We start from the raw sequence: 16,505 nt of genomic DNA, 5'->3' as shown, positions 1-16,505 counted from the left end.
ATGATGCTGCAATGAACATGGGTGTACAAACATCCCTTCAAGACCCCGCTTTCGATTCTTCTGGGTACATACTCAGAGGTAAGATTGCTGGATCAGATGGGAGTTCTATTTTTAATGTTCTGAGGAACCTCCAGACTGTCTTCCATAGCAGCTGCACCAATTTACATTCCCACTAACAGCACACAAAGGTTCCAATTTCTCTACATCCTCACCAACACTTGTTATTTTCTGATTTTTTAAATAATTTATTCATTTTTTAATTTACATCCAAGTTAGCATACAGTGCAACAATGATTTCAGGAGTAGATTCCCTAATGCCCCCTACCCATTTAGCCCATCCCCCCTCCCACAACCCCTCCAGGAACCCTCTGATTGTTCTCCATATTTAAGGGTCTCTTACGTTTTGTCCCCCTCCCTGTTTTTATCTTATTTTTGCTTCTCTTCCCTTATGTTCATCTGTTTTGTATCTTAAAGTCCTCATCTGAGTGAAGTCATTCTGTTTTTTTTTTATAGTAGCCACCTTAATGGGTGTGTGATGTATTAATTTTTTAAAGAAGCACTGAAATATCATAAGAAGTGGAAACAAATACCAAGTTCTTTTTTCTCTGTTTTTCTCCATTTTCATTACCAGCATTGCTACTAATAGTAGCTACCAGTCTGGGCAGCCATATCAGGTCCCACACGATGGGACCACAAACATGGTCTCTGTTAGTTCTCAAACCCATCCTGCAGTTAGGTATTGTCGCTCCCATTTTATTGATGAGGAAATGGATGCTAAAGTCGTGGCACTAGCAGGAGGCAGGACTCAGGTGCTCATGCCCTTTCTCCTCTACCTGCTATTGTCACTCAGGCCCTTGGCAGGCACATATGGATGGTTTTAGGGGATGCACAGTTTTTTGAAAAAATTTTTAATTAAGACTTTATTCCTTTAGAGCAGTTTAAGGCGCACAGTGAAACTGAGGGGAAGGTAGAGCTTGCCCATTTACCTGCCCCACACATTCACAGCCTCACCATTATCCACATCGCCACCATAGTGGAACATTTGTTGTAAGTGATGAACCTTGGGGCTCCTGGGTGGCTCAGTTAAGTGTCCGACTCTCGATTTTGGCTCAGGTCATGGTCTCACAGTTCATGAGATCGAGCTTCACAGTGAGCTCTGCACTGATATCGCAGAGCCTGCTTGGGATTCTCTCTCTCTGTCTCTCTCTGCCCCTCTCCTGCTTGTGCCCTGTCTCTCCTTAAAATAAATAAACAAACTTAAAAAAAAAGTGATGAACCTCCAAGGACACATCATTATCATCCAAAGTCCACAGTTTACATTAGAGTTCACCCTTGGTGTTGTACATTCTGTAGGTTTGGACAAATGTATAATGACCCATAGCCATCTTTATAGCCTCATACAGAGTGTTTTCACTGCCCTAAAAATCCCCTGTGTGTATTCATCCCTCTTCCCCACCTCAACCCCTAATCTTTTCACTGTCTCCATAGTTCTGCCTTTTCCAGAATGTCATATAGTTAGACATTCATACAGAACGTAACTGTTCAGATTGGCTTCTTTCACTTAGTAATATGGTTTACATTTCCTACATGGCTTGGTAGCTCATTTCCTTACAAGTACTGAAAAAGATTCCATTGGCTGTATCACGTTTATTTATCTCTTCATCTACCAAAGAACATCTTGGTTACTTCCAAGTTTTGGTAATTGGGTATAAAGATACTATAAAATCTGTGTGCAGGTTTTTTAATGGACCTCAGTTCTCAACTCCTTTGAGTAAATACCAAGGAGCATGAATTACTGGATCACATGGTAAGAGTATGTTGAGTTTTGTAAGAAGCCTCCAAACTGTCTTCCCAAGTGGCTGTCCCATTTTGCACTCCCTCCAGCAACGAATGAGTTCCTGTTGCTCCACAGCCTTGTCAGCATTTGGTGCTGTCAGGGTTCCGTACTTTGGCCATCCTAACAGTTCCATAGTAGTATCTCATTGTTTTAATTTGCATTTCCTTAATGACACGATGTGGAATATCTTTTCATATGTTTGTTTGCCTTTTGTGTATCTTCTTTGGCAAGGTGTCTGGTAATGTGTTGGGCTCATTTTTTAATTGGGTTGTTTTCTTATTGTTGAGTTTTAAGAGTTCTTTGTATATTACTATTTTATCAGCTACATCTTTGGCAAATATTTTCTGTTTCTGGCTTGTCTTCTCATTCTCTTGACACTTTCATCATGCGGAAATTTCTAATTTTAATGAAGTCCAGTTTATCTAGTAGGATTGTGCCCTTGGTATTGTATCTAAAGAGTCATTTCCATACCCAAGGTCATCTAGGTTTATTCTTGTGTTATCTACCAGGAGTGCTATAGTTTTTCACTTTACATTTAGGGTTGTGATCCATTTTCAGTCACTTTTTGTAAAGAGTGTAAGGTCTGCATGCAGATTGGTTTTTTTGCACATGGATATCTAGTTGTTCCAGCACCATTTGTTGAAAAGACTCTCTGCTCCCCTGTATTTCCTTTGCTCCTTTGTCAAAGATCAGTTGACTATATTTATGGGAGTCTATTTCTGGGCTCTATTCTGTTTTACTGATTAATCTTTTCTCTCAGCAATACCACACTGTCTTGATTACTGTAGCTATATCGTAAGTCTTGATGTTGGGTAGTGTCAGTCCTTCAACTTTGTCCCACTCTTTCAAGACAGTGTTGGCTACTCCAGGTCTTTTGCCTTTATCAACTTTACAATCAGTTTGCTGATATCCACAAAATAACTTGCTGGGACTGCACTGAATTTATAAATCAAGATAGGAAGAACTGACATCTTGACAATACTGAGTCTTTCTATCCTTGAACATGGAAAATCGATTTATATCATTCTTTAATTTTATTCATCAGCTTCGCAGAAATATTTCACTATGTGGATGGTTTTCTGTTTTTAATTTCAAATGCCACTTGTTCATTACTGGTATGTAGGAAAGCAATGGACTTTTGTATATTAATCTCGTATTCTGCAACCTTGCTCTAACTGCTTATTCATTTCAGGAGTTTGTTGATTCTTTTCAATTTTTTACATAAATGATCATGTCATCTGTTTTCTTTCTTTCTTCCCATTCTGTATATCTTTTATTTCCTTTTCTTCTCCTATGCATTAGCTAGAATGCTATGCATTCAGTATAAGCTGAAAAGGAGTGGTAAAAGAGGACATCCTTGCCTTGCTCCCGATCTCAGTGGGAAAGCTTTGAGTTTTTCACCATTAAGTATAATGTTAGCTGTAGGTCTTTTGTGAATATTCTTTATCAATTTGAGGAAGTTCCCCTTTATTCCTAGTTTACTGAGAGGTTTTATCATGAATAGGTGGTGAATTCTGTTAACTCCTTTTTAGCCTATTGATGTGATGGATTACATTAACTGATTTTTGAGTGTTGAAGCAGCCTTCTTTATCTGGGATAAATATCACTTGGTCATGGGGCACCTGGATGGCTCAGTCAGTTGAGTGTATGACTTCAGCTCAGGTCATGATCTAATGGTTCGTGGGTTCAAGCCCCACATCTGGCTCGCTGCTGTCAGCATGAAGTCCACTTTGGATCCTCTGTCCACCACCCCCCCCGAAAATAAATAAACATTAAAAATATACATATCATTTGGTCATGGTGACCAAATGGTCATGGTCATTCTTTTTATATATTGCTGGATTCAATTTGCTACTTATTTTGTTGAGGATTTGTACATCCATGTTCATGAAGGATACTGGTCTATAGTTTTCTTTTATGTTAATGTCTTTCTCTGGTTTGGGTAATAAGGTAATACTGGTCTTAGAGAGTAAGTTAGGAAGTATTCCTTCTACTTCTATCCTTTGAAAGACATTGTAGAGAATTGGTATAATTTCTGCCTTAAATATTTGGTAGAATTCACCAGTGAACCCATCTGGGCCTGATGCTTTCTATTTTGGAAGTTATTAATTACTGATTTGATCTCTTTAATAGGTACGGGTCTATTCAGAGTGTCTATTTCTTCTTTTGTGAGTTTTGGCAAAGTGTGTCATTCAAGGAATTAGTCCTTTTCATCTAGGTTATCAAATGTAAGGGCACAAAATGGTTTATAGCATTATTTTTTTAATGTCCATAGAATATATAGTGAAGACCTGATTTCTGATATTAGTAATTTGTGTTTTTCTTAGTCTGGCTAGAGACTTATCAACTGATCTTTCAAAAAATTATCCTTTGGTTTCACAGATTTTCTCTTCTGATTTCCTGATTTCAATTTCACTGATTCATGTTCTAATTCTTATTATTTCTTCTGCTTACTTTGGATTTAATTTTCTCCTCTTTTTCTAGTTTCCTTGGGTGGGAATTGAGAATACTGATTTTATGTATTTGTTTTTCCTAATATACGTGTTCAATGGTATAAATTTCCTTTTTAGCACTGCTGCATCCCACAAATTTTGATGAGTTTACCTTTTTTCATTTTTTAATGTTTTTTCATTTTTTTTTTAGAGAGAGAGAGAGAGAGACTGTGAGGGAAGGGCAGAGAGAGAGGAAGACACACAATCTGAAGCAGGCTATAGGCTCTGAGCTGTCAGCACAGACCCTAATGTGGATTCTTTTTTTTTTTTTTTTAATGTTTATTTTTGAGAGAGACAGAGAGTATGCAAGGAAAGAGCAGAGAGAGAGGGAGACACAGAATCCAAAGCAGGGTTCAGGCTCTGACACGGGGCTCTAACCCATGAACTCTGAGACCATGACCTGAGCCAAAGTTGGATGCTTAACCGACTGAGCCACCCAAGTACCCCCCAATGCAGATTCTTTTTTTTAATTTAATTTAATTTAATTTAATTTAATTTTTTAATATGAAATTTATTGTCAAATTGGTTTCCATACAACTCATCCCAACTGGTGCCCTCCTCAATGCCCATCATCCCCAATGCGGATTCTTAAAGCCTCTCATAGGGCTCTGAACTGAGAGTGGCGCCTGCTTAAGATAACTCTTTCTCGCTCTCTCCCTCCCTCTCTCTGTCCCCCTCCCTTCTGCTCCCCCCCCCCCCACATGCTGTCTCTCAAATGAAAAACAAACAAGCAAAAACAAAAACACTGTTACAGTGTTATCTCTAGTATTTCCTTCTGGTTCTTTCTTACAGTTTCCAAGTCTCTGTTAACATTGCCCCATCTGTTCTTGCATGCAGTCTACTTTATCCATTAGAACCCTTAGTGTATTAATCACGGTTGTTTTAAATTCCTAATATGATCATTCCAACACCCCTTTCCATTTCTGGTTCTGATGCCCGCTCTGTCTCTTCCAATTGGTTTTTTTTTGTTGTTGTTGTTGTTTTGCCTTTTGGTATAACTCGTAATTTTTTCTTGATAGGCAGATACCATGTACCAGGCAAAAGGAACTGCTGTAAGTAGCCTTTAGTAAGGAACATGGTGGTGAAATGCAGGAGGGCGAGGAAGCACTCTAGAGTCCTATGGTTAGATCTCTGTCTTTTCATGAGCCTATGCCTCTGGACTGTGAACTTCACAAGTATTTCTCAGGTTTTCTTCTCCCCCTTTATGTAGGATAGGGTGGCTCAAGTGGGCTGCAGCTGGGTATTTCCCTTCCTCCAGGTTAGCCTGTGATAATAACCCAGCAGGTTAGGCTCCCGTTAACTAGTTTTCCCTCAGGGTTAGGCTTGTTAAGAACACAGTGCTCTGGGTACATCAAAATGGTTACTTTCCCTCTCCCTGTGATGCAAGGGAGGAGGGGAGTTTCTCTGATTTTCACTGAGGATGAGCTAGGGCTCCTAGATATAAAGCTGACAATCTTGTGCGGGCCCCTCCCACTGGCTCTCCCTGGAGTCTCTACTGACTTTAGGAACTCATCCTTACAGTTCAGGTTTTTCTCCCTGGCACTGGTTCCCAGAGCAGTTTCCACTCGAGAGTCTGTCCTCCCTTATTCCCTGTACACGTCTCTCTCTCGTACCTGTCTTGGGGGCAGTGGTTGCCCTGTGTCCCCCTCTCTCTTATGGCTTCAAGGGGAGCTGTTGATTTTTCAGTGTGCCCACTTTTTTACCTGTTGTTAGGATGGACTGATAAGTCCAAGCTCCTACATGCAGAAGCACACACAGGCTTTCAACGCCGGGCATCTGCAGCCCTGGTCTCCCCACCTCAGCCCACCCGACACCAAGCAGACACAGTGGAGGCTGAGCGTCAGGAAGAACTGGCTCTCAAGTCTGCTTCTCACTAGCTATGTGATCCTGGGCAAGAAACATCACATCTCAGCTTCAGACTCCCTGTCTTTGAAAGATACCACTTACGACCTCAAAGGACCGACTTAAAGTGGATTAGAAGAGGTTATAAATGGTTCAGCACTGAGGCCTGGACTATACTTAATAATCTTTTGTTAAAGGAATAGAAGCCTTATCTTCACGGTTACATTACTTCCAGAACTTGCTTTTATCAGACCAAATCTGTACTCAGAAGCCTCAAAACCAGTCCCTAAACTGCAAGCTTTAAACTCCAGTCACCTGTAGCAGCCACTGCCTGGATCCTCCTTAGGCCTGGAAATACTGTTTTGGGGTGGTTTGTCCATGTACATGCTTTTTTAAAATCTCCCCAACTGGAATTTAAATTCCAAAGAACAGGGACCCAATTCATAACACTTTGCCAGTACCAGGATCTCAATTTTTGATCAGGGGGCACCTGGGTGCTTGGTCGGTTAAGCGTCTGAGCTCTTGATTTTAGCTCAGGTCATGATCTCACAGTTTGTGAGCTCGAACCCTATGTTGAGCTCTGTACAGACAGCACAGACCCTGCTTGAGATTCTCTCTCTCTCTCTCTCTCTCTCTCTCTCTCTCTCTGCCCCTCCCCTGTATTTGTGCACACATTCTCTCTCTCAAAACAAGTAAATAAAAACTTAAAAAAATTTTTTTTTGATCAGGAGGAAGAGGAAGTAGGGTGGTGCTGGGTGTGGGGCAGTCAAAAAATCAAGCTAGGACAAAGAATGATGCCTCAAATACAGTAATATGATAACACCTATATAACATTGAGCAGAACCCAAAATGTCCAGACATCTTGCCTGGTGGCAAGACTTTTTAAAAAGAACAGAAATTGAATTACATGTGGTTAGGTGGTATATGGAAACCCCCAGCTATAACATGGAGAGTCATATATCTGGGCAATAAGAAATACAACAACAGCATGTTTCCCTGATTTGGACAGAAATATCAGGCCTGCATGATAGTTACAATAATAATAATAATGAAAATACACAGATACTGATTATGTGAGAAACACCATCCTAAGCACATTAAATAAAGTATCTCACTTAATCCCCATAGAAACCCCTGAGGTTGGTACTAGTTTTACTCCCATTTTATAGATTGGGACACTGAGGCTTTAGGGCATCAAGTGACTTGTGTAGGGCTTCCCAGCTCATAGGAAGAGAGCAGAGACTCTACATATTCCAGGCTTCTGAGACCTGCTGACCTTACAGTCCACATTCTCTCCCTCCGTGGCCTCCTTGCTCTTCCTAGAATACACCAGGCACACTCCTTTCTCAGGCCTTTGCACCTGCTGTCCTGGGAATGCTCTCCTACCGATGCCCACACAGCTGGCTCCCTCAACCCCTTCAGATCTCACTCAGGGAACCCTCACTTGAGCAGCCTAGCCAACACTGCTGTCCTCCAGATGTTCCCATCCCCCCTTCTACCTGATTTTCCCCTGCACATTTACACCTCCAGGCATACTACACACGCCACCTATTTACTTGTTTACTCCTGGTGACAGGGATTTGTGTCTGTTGTTCCTTGCTGCATCCTGATACCCACAGCAGTGCCTGGTGCACGAGCAGACCCTCCGGACATACTTGCTGGATGAAGGGATGGACTTACCTCACGTCATTGCCACCATGAGCAAAGGATCCAAAACAGGCAGTAAGGACTTGCAGGAAATGGAACAGGAGGTGGACCTCGGCTGTGTCCTTCTCCTCCTTCTCCTCTTCTGCAGGGTCGTCTCGGGGCTGGTCGGGATCTGTCAGCTCAGATGCCAGCTTCATTTCCACACCTCCCTCATCGGCCTCTATCTCAGCTTCTGCTACCGCATTGCAGTAGCTTGAGTAGCTGTCATAGCGAAGCCTCTTTTTAGAATAGGACACGGCGTCCCCCACCAGCTTCTCGCTGTCCTCTGGCGCAGATGACGAGTCAGCAGCTTTGAAGGTCGAGTGGACAGGCATTCCACAGATGGCTGCCGTGTAGCACGTGTAACTGTTATTTCGCCGCAGAAACCGGTAGTTGTTCTCCTGTGCGGGCCTCTCCTCGGGGCCCCTGTCTGAGTGAATCCTGTGCAGCAAGTCTTTGTAGAGCCCCGAGTCTTTGTGCACCGTGTGGTACACGTGCCCATCACTCCTCGTGTGGCCGTCAAAGCCGAAGGTGCCGTTGGAGACGGGTGATTTTGCAGAGCCGTGAGTCATGGAAAGTGCCCTTCCTGAAATGGGTTAAAAGGAGTCTTATTTTCTAGCTTTTGAATATAAATCGTTTCTGTAAGGCAATATCCCTCATCCTTTATGGTGGTGATCTCTGGAAATTTGGGTTATGGGTGATTTTCAATCTTTTTCCACATGCTTTATTTTCCAAATTAATTATAAAGAGCATGCAATACAGTTAAAATGAAAAAGGGAACTTGGAACATACAACACATGGGCAAAACTTTGAAAGTGATGTTATTTAAGCTCTCCTAAAAAGCATCTTCCAGGGGCGCCTGGGTGGCTCAGTTGGTTAAGTGTCCGACTTCGGCTCAGGTCATGATCTCACTGCTTGTGAGTTCGAGCCCCGTGTCAGGCTCTGGGGCTCTGTGCTGACAGCTCAGCGCCTGGAGCCTGCTTCGGATTCTGTCTCCCTCTCTCTCTGCTCCTTCCCCACTCACACGCTGTCTCTCTCTCTCAAAAATGAATAAACATTTTTTAAAAAGCATCTTCCAGAAATGACTACGGCACTCTTTCCTGTTTCTAGTAACCAATAAAGGGAGAATCTTTATAAGGAACTTATTTGAGGAAAACTTCATGCGTGAGAGACAAAATCCAGTTCGCTATGAGATAGATTTGTAGGTGTTCCTTAAAGGCCAATCATAAATGTCAAAGGCAGTTATCTGTCAGATCAGCGGACCAAAATTCATTTGCTTTCTTTGGGTCAAGTCTGAGACCGCACCTATGGGAAGTGAAAGCAGGTGCCAAGGCCCCACCTTGCAGGGAGGCGGGAAGCTGTCCCAACAGGCCTGGCAGAGGCTGGTGCTCACCGATCTTTAACCACAAATGTTACGAGACAAAAGAACCCCCAAGACGGCAGGACAATCTTGACGTTTTTTGAGGTTTCTGTGATGCTACACTAGGCTTTCTCTTTATGTCCTCCATGTGGAAGGCATGCTTAGCAAGCTGGAAAAGCCAATCTTTGGCAACCAGGAAACTGCGACATGGAAGACGCAGGTGCAGTTGACTGAGCTGCAGAGAGGTGGTGTGTGGGCCCTGGTGCCGTTGATGAGACTATAAACATCTCTTGGAAGAAAACCACAGGACCAGAGTGAGCTTGCTCTGTTGACTGCATGGTCTTCTGAGACCTCTTTAGCCCCTGGACTACCCCAAAACATAAAACTGAGGGACACTTTTGTGCATTAAAACCTAACCACCCATGGGGCGCCTGGGTGGCTCAGTTGGTTAAGCCTCCAACTTCAGCTCAGGTCATGATCTCGTGGTTCACAAGTTCAAGCCCCGAGTCAGACTCTGCGCAGACAGCTCAGAGCCTGGAGCCTGTTTCAGATTCTGTGTCTCCCTCTCTCTCTCTGCCCTCCCCCACCCACACTCTGCCTCTTTCTCCCTCACTCTTTCTCAAAAACAAATAAACATTAAAAAAATTTTTTTTAATATATAAATAAAACCTAATCACCCACAGGCAGCCTGGCTGGTGTCCCCTGCTCACTGGGCCCCTAGGAACTGCTCTCTACCACCATGGAAACCCCACACCCTCTGTGCACACCTTACCGTAGGAGGCCCGGGGGTGGTTTCCCACTGATGTGCCTTCAGAGGTTCCAGATGGCTCCCCAGCTGAGCCCGTGAGAGGGACAGTGCTGTCGTCATTAGCCTTGGCACCTGGTAGCTCTTTAAATACTGGGGACTCCACTTCCTGAATTTTACTGAGGCTTTCGTCAGAAACTCGCGATAAAGCAGCTTCTTTTTGTAATTTGCCTAAAGAAAATATAGGTATAACTGAAAATTCTGAAATTAGAGATCTTGTTATTGAAAAGCGAATATAAAAGTGAGCATTTATCTTTATACTTTAGTATTTAACTTTGAAAATGAAAAAATAGTTGTAGCTAAATAGAAAAAATGAAGAGGAGACTTCAATCAATTATCTGGGAAACTCAAGCCAGAAAATTCAGCTACTGAGGACAAGAGGGGTAGGCTCAGGCCTCAATTATCTCCTTCAAAACCAACAAACTGAGAGGGCTAGATGCAGTCCCCACAGTCCCTTCCACCACTAGTACTCTGTAATCCTACGACCATCTGGACTGGCCTTCTATTTTCTTAAACTAACCTCAAAATCACTGAAATGTTTATCCTTTTTGTCTTCAGAGATATTAGTTATAGTCTGTTTGGTTTTCTTCTGTTCAATAAATTACTGGTCTCTGATTTCTCCAGGTCACCAAATCTTAGAAAACAAGTAAATCATTTTCCAAAAAGGAACAGAGAGATCCTAATTACTTTTAAAAATCTTTTACTTTCAAAAGATAATTTTTTTTAAAAAAGCTGCTTTAAAGCTCTATAGGATTCTTTTTAATCAGATCTTATATGTGGTGCTGATTTAATGATCTTGCTGCTTGTAGATTCTCCTGGGCAAATTTCTAAGCTCTCACCTACAGAACTAAAATGGAAGTATTCTTCTCTGCTGGATATACTCACATAATCCTGTCACCTCCCTGTATCCACGTATACAGTCAGAAATACAGACAGATTTTTTTTTTTTTAGATCTTGGACCTTAAGGTGCTTATAATCAAAATGAGAGAAGACAATATTTGTAAAGATTACAACAATTAAGCAAAAATTGTTAACACTTACATGAGACAGGTTTTATTATTTTCTGCTTTTTATTAATGAGCAAACTGAAGTACACAGAGAGATTAAGTCATTTGCCCAGAACCACACAGGTGGTAAAATGCAGGCATTTTAGCTCTATGGTCCATGACCTTAATCACTAGTGTATACTTAAAATATTAGACCAAGAAATATATATTGAACTAACAAAATATGGCATTGATAAAACAAAATCTCCTCAGAAGCCTATTGGGAGCAATACCAGTTTCCTGCTGTTATAGCATTAAGCTGGAAAGCAAAGATTTTATAGTCTATTCGGCAAGAAAGCTATTAGGAAAAGCCTTTAAAAATCAAAACATTTAGTGGGGCGCCTGGGTGGCTCAGTTGGTTAAGCGTCCGACTTCGGCTCAGGTCATGATCTCACAGTTCGTGGGTTTGAGCTCCCTGTCAGGCTCTGTGCTGACCATTCAGAGCCTGGATGGAGCCTTCAGATTCTGTATCTCCTTCTCTCTCTGCCCCTTCCCTGCTTGTGCTTTGTGTCTTTCTCTCTCTCAAAATAATAAGTAAAAACATTTATAAAAATGTTTAAAAAATCAAAGCATTGAAGTATAGTTGATCATTCCTATGGGTTAAACCAGACAAGCAGTATGTTTAAGGGGCTCATCTTCAGTTAGTAGTCTGTATGAATGGTGGAGGGATAGTTATTTTCAGCAGAGAGCAGGGAGCAGCCACACAGGAGAAGCAGCAGCAATTCATCCAGCCATTATTAAATTTTTTTTTAACGTTTATTTATTTTGAGACAGAGAGAGACAGAGCATGAACAGGGGAGGGGCATAGAGAGAGTGAGACACAGAATCTGAAACAGGCTCCGGGCTCTGAGCTGTCAGCACAGAGCCCAACGCGGGGCTCGAACTCACGGACCGTGAGATCATGACCTGAGCCGAAGTCAGACACATAACCAACTGAGCCACCCAGGCGCCCCCATCCAGCCATTATTGATGTGGCTTTACTATTTAGTCTGAAGTTGTATGTATTAATGTGGATATTTTTAATTTTTGTTTTAAAATTTACATGCAGTGAACTATGTATTTGTGTGCCCATCCTGATTCTAAGACATGTCTAGACTCATGTAACCCTCACCACAATCAGGATACAGAAAAGTTCTATCACCTCCCAAAGCTCCCCTGGTAGTAAGACCCACTGCCCAGCTCCTTGGCAATCACTGACCTGGTCTCTTCCCGTGTTCTGTCTTTTTCAGAATGTCATATAAATGAAACCATAAACTTTGTATTTTTATAAAATTTTTAAAATGGAAAAAACTTCTATGAGTGGGTGAAACAAAGAATTTTTAGATGTGACACCCAAAACACAATTTATAAAAAAAGAAGTTGTGGGGCCCCTGGGTGGCTCAGTTGGTTGAGGGTCCAACTCTCAATTTCGGCTCAGGTCATGATCCCAGGGTCATGGGATCAAGCCCTGTGTTGGGTTCTGTGCTGTGAAGCCTGCTTGAGATTCTTTCTCCTTCTGCCCCTCTCCCCCATTCATGCTCATCCTCTCTTTATATAAAAAAAAAAATAATAAAAATTAAAAAAAGTTGATAAATGGCACTTCATCAAAATTAAAACTACTGTTCTGTGAAAAACACTATTAAGGGAATGAAAAGACAATCTACAGATTAGAAGTGTTTACAAATCCCCTGACAAAGGACTTGTATTCAGAATATATAGAGAAATCTTCAAGAATATTGCAGTGAAAAAAATGAGCAAAAAATTTGGACACTTCATCAGTAGAGCTATATAAATGGCAAATAAGTCTATGAAAAGGTACTCCACATCGCTAGTCATCACAGAAGTACAAACTGAAATCATGAGATACCATAGACACCAATTTGAATGTCTCCAAAACAATGGGCAAATTTTATGTATTTTATTTTTTTCCCTAAAAGTCTTCTCATTTTCTATTTTTGTTTAAATCTATGCTATGCTTTGAGTTAATTTTTTTGTTTGTTTTTTTTACAGGTGTAAGGCTTAAGTCAAGGTTCTTTTTTTGGCATACAGATGTCCGAATATTCCAATACCATTTGTTGAAAGATGATTCTTTCTCCACTGAAGTGCCTCTGTACTTTGTTAAAAATCAATGTGCCAGATTTGTGTGGGTCTATTTCTAGACTCGAGTTCTGTTTTATTAATGTGGATGTCCATCTCTTCACTAATACCACACAGTCTGGTCACTTTATATTAACTCTTTGAGTAAAGTAGTATGAATCTTCCAACTCTGTTCTTTTTCAAAAGTGTTTTGGCTATTCTAGTTCCTTTTCCTTTCAATATAGATTTTATTTTTTTTTTTTTAATGTTTTATTTATTCTTGAGAGAGAGACAGAACATGAATGAGGGAGGGGCACAGCGAAAGAGGGAGACACAGAATCCGAAGCAGACTCCAGGCTCTGAGCTGTCAGCACAGAGCCCGACATGGGGTTTGAACTCACGAGCTGTGAGATCATGACCTGAGCCGAAGTCGGATGCTCAACCGACTGAGCCACCCAGGTGCCCCTCAATATAGATTTTAAAAGCAGCTTGTCTAAATCTACAAAATAACCTGCTTGGATTTTAACTTCAACTGTGTTAAATCTAGAGAACAATTTGACAAGAACTGACATCTTAATGATACTGAGTCTTCTAATTTGTGAACATGGTATGTCTCATTTGTTCTGTCCTTCTTTGGAATATGGATTTTCAAACTGAGATATGTCCACACTGAAACAGGATCATAAGGCACACTCTGAGGCTGAAAGTAAATACTTCTTTTCATCTGAGAGCCCTGTAACAGCATGTGGCCTTAAGGCTTAGAACTATGTTGCTAAGGACAGAATAGTAGCTCTTGTAGCTTTCTGATCCATATTCTTCTTTTTGAAAAATTCTGTTGAAATATGATTTATATACAATAAAATTCATACATTTTAAACATGCAGACAGATGACCTGTGATGGATGAGTACAGCCTATAAACACTACCACAGCTGGGACAGAGAACACTTCCATTTCCATGTCCCTGGAACGTTCCCATGTGCCCCTTTGCCATTAGTCTCCTGGAAACCCCCCACCATCTCCAGCACCTAGTGTTTTCTATCGCTATAGATTAATTTTCCCTGGAATCATATAGGATGTACTATTTTGTATCTGGCTTCTTTTACTCAACATAATGTCTGTGAAATTCATTATACTGTGGTTAGTTCATTCTCTTTACAGCTATGGAGGCTTGAATTGCATGAATATATCACAATTTGGTTATCCTTTCACCTATTTAGGAACATTTGGGTTGTTTCTAGTTTCTGGTTGTTATGACAAAATGATTATATACAAGTCTTTCTATGAACATATATATTTTTTATTTCTTTATGTGTATTTATTTTTGAGAGAGAGAGAGAGAGAGACAGAGACAGAGACGGAGACACAGTCAGGGAGGGGCAGACAGAGAGGGAGACACAGAATCTGAAGCAGGCTCCAGGCTCTGAGCTGTGAGCACAGAGCCCGACGTGGAGCTCAAACCCATGAACCATGAGATCATGACCTAGCTGAAGTCACACACAACCAACTGAGCCACCCAGGTGCCCCTATGAATGTACATTTTCATTTCTCTTGGATAAATATCTAGGAGTAGAATTATTGGGTCATGTGGTAAATGTATGTCTAACTTGACAGGAAACTTCAAATTTCCAACTGGTTGTACCATTTTATATTTCACCATAAACGTCTGAAAATTCTAGTTATTCTTCTTCATCAATATTTTGAAATGTCAGTCTGTTTACTTTTAACCATTCCTGTGGATGTGAATGGATGGATATCTTACTGTGTTATTAATCTGCATTTCCCTGAAGACTCATGCTTTTCATGGGGCTGGTAGAACCTGACCAGTAGTTAACTTCCAGTCATACGAGGCAACCAGGACCTTACTGCTCATTCCAGTCACAAGTTACAAAGAAAAAGTTTGAGCCAGAAAGCAGTTAGGAGCCAAGAGACAAGGATGGGGCATGTATCTCAGTGCTATGTTCTAGGGTTATTCATGCATCCAGTTCCCTCTGTTAGTAAGGGTAATTGTGGATTACACCTGAAGCCCCAGGAACCAGGATTTTTGTAAACCAGAAGAATAAAAAAGCCCTTACCTGCTATTTTCCTCCGCATCCATGGACACACAAAGAGCCATACAAAAAGGGCAAACAGCAGTGCAACACCAAAGGAGATGAGTGCTATTGCCCATATGGGAAGGACCAGACCAAGCACTGGAAAGTAAAAAGGACAGTGGTGTTGTTGGTGGATACTTTCTGAAAGGTCATGCTCATATCAACATACTTTACATTCCCCAAATCCAAAACTAATCACCTGGGTTTTGTATTTAATAAAACTTTCAACCAAAACAATGTGCTATAGTTTTTGGGGTAGAAAGCTGTCCCTGGAACGTTCCCATGTGCCCTGTGTTTAAGACACACTATACCTTGTCAATATGTGGTTAAACTGAGTAGTAAGCTAACTATTACAATTTTATCAATGTGGCACAAACAGCATATTAAATTGGAATAAAACCATTTACATATTATTTCAATATCTAAGTTACAGAGTTCCGGAGTGGACCATATATAGCTAAGAAAGGATGCTGTCGTCTTCTGTCCTGACATCAGCCCACTCCCATGGCAGTGAGCAGCTGAGGTCTGGAACCCTGCACCAGGCTGCTGACTGCTGCCTCTTTGGGTTTCTCAGTAGTCAGCAGCTCTGCTTTAAATGGCCATGACACTCTAACCACATACACAAACCTTTTTAAAGTCAGCTTGGAGATAAAAGTTCTATAAAAGGACACTGACCTCCAAATTTAACTGTTCTTTGAATTGTCATCTCATGTAATTATAGAAAAACTTTTCATTAAAATTCAATAATGCATACTAAGTTGCAATTACATTAGCCAATAAAAGGGCAGAAGGGCACATGGTTTAGGAGCATCATATTTTCCTGGCACTGCATTCCAGAACTCATCACTCCGAATTTTGTCCATTTTCTGGCACTGGTGGCAACAGGCACATTTCACACACATTCACAGGTTTACAGCTTAAACATGCATGCTTGCACAGAAACAAAGATATGTGTACAAGAACACTTACTAATGGCTTTATTTGTAACAGTAAGAATGTGCAAGACAACTAATATGTGCATCATTATGGAAATGTGTAATAATTATAGGACAGAGTCACATAAATGAGATAGATCTATATATACTGATAAGGAAAGAGGCCTATGATCTAGTAAGTAAGAAGGGCTGCCTGGAGTACTATACTCCAATTTATGTTGTTGGTTTTTTTTAAGATTTTATTTTTAAGTAATCTCTACACCCAACATGGGGCTTGAATTTACAATCCCACCCCAGATCAAGAGTTGCGTGTTCTATCAACTGAGCCAGCCAGGCACCCCCAATTTATGTTTT

General features: G+C 41.1%; 1 protein-coding gene across 9 annotated transcripts in view; it reads right to left on the bottom strand.

Moving 5' to 3' along the window:
* The window catches only part of SLC20A2 (solute carrier family 20 member 2), a 106,807-nt gene that overhangs the window by 13,544 nt on the left and 76,758 nt on the right, over window positions 1-16,505 (bottom strand). For all 9 annotated transcript variants that reach the window (XM_047855332.1, XM_047855330.1, XM_047855335.1 and 6 more), the window contains 3 exons: window positions 15,199-15,315; window positions 9,990-10,193; window positions 7,852-8,443 (listed from right to left, as the gene is read on the bottom strand). In XM_047855332.1, the coding sequence (XP_047711288.1) occupies window positions 7,852-8,443; window positions 9,990-10,193; window positions 15,199-15,315 (913 nt within the window). The remainder of the gene's footprint in view (window positions 1-7,851; window positions 8,444-9,989; window positions 10,194-15,198; window positions 15,316-16,505) is intronic.

This window comes from Prionailurus viverrinus, chromosome B1 (genome assembly GCF_022837055.1).
Source record: "Prionailurus viverrinus isolate Anna chromosome B1, UM_Priviv_1.0, whole genome shotgun sequence".
Lineage (NCBI taxonomy): Eukaryota > Metazoa > Chordata > Mammalia > Carnivora > Felidae > Prionailurus > Prionailurus viverrinus.
The sequence above is the reverse complement of the archived record's forward strand: the minus strand, read 5'-3'. Positions and strand labels throughout refer to the sequence as shown.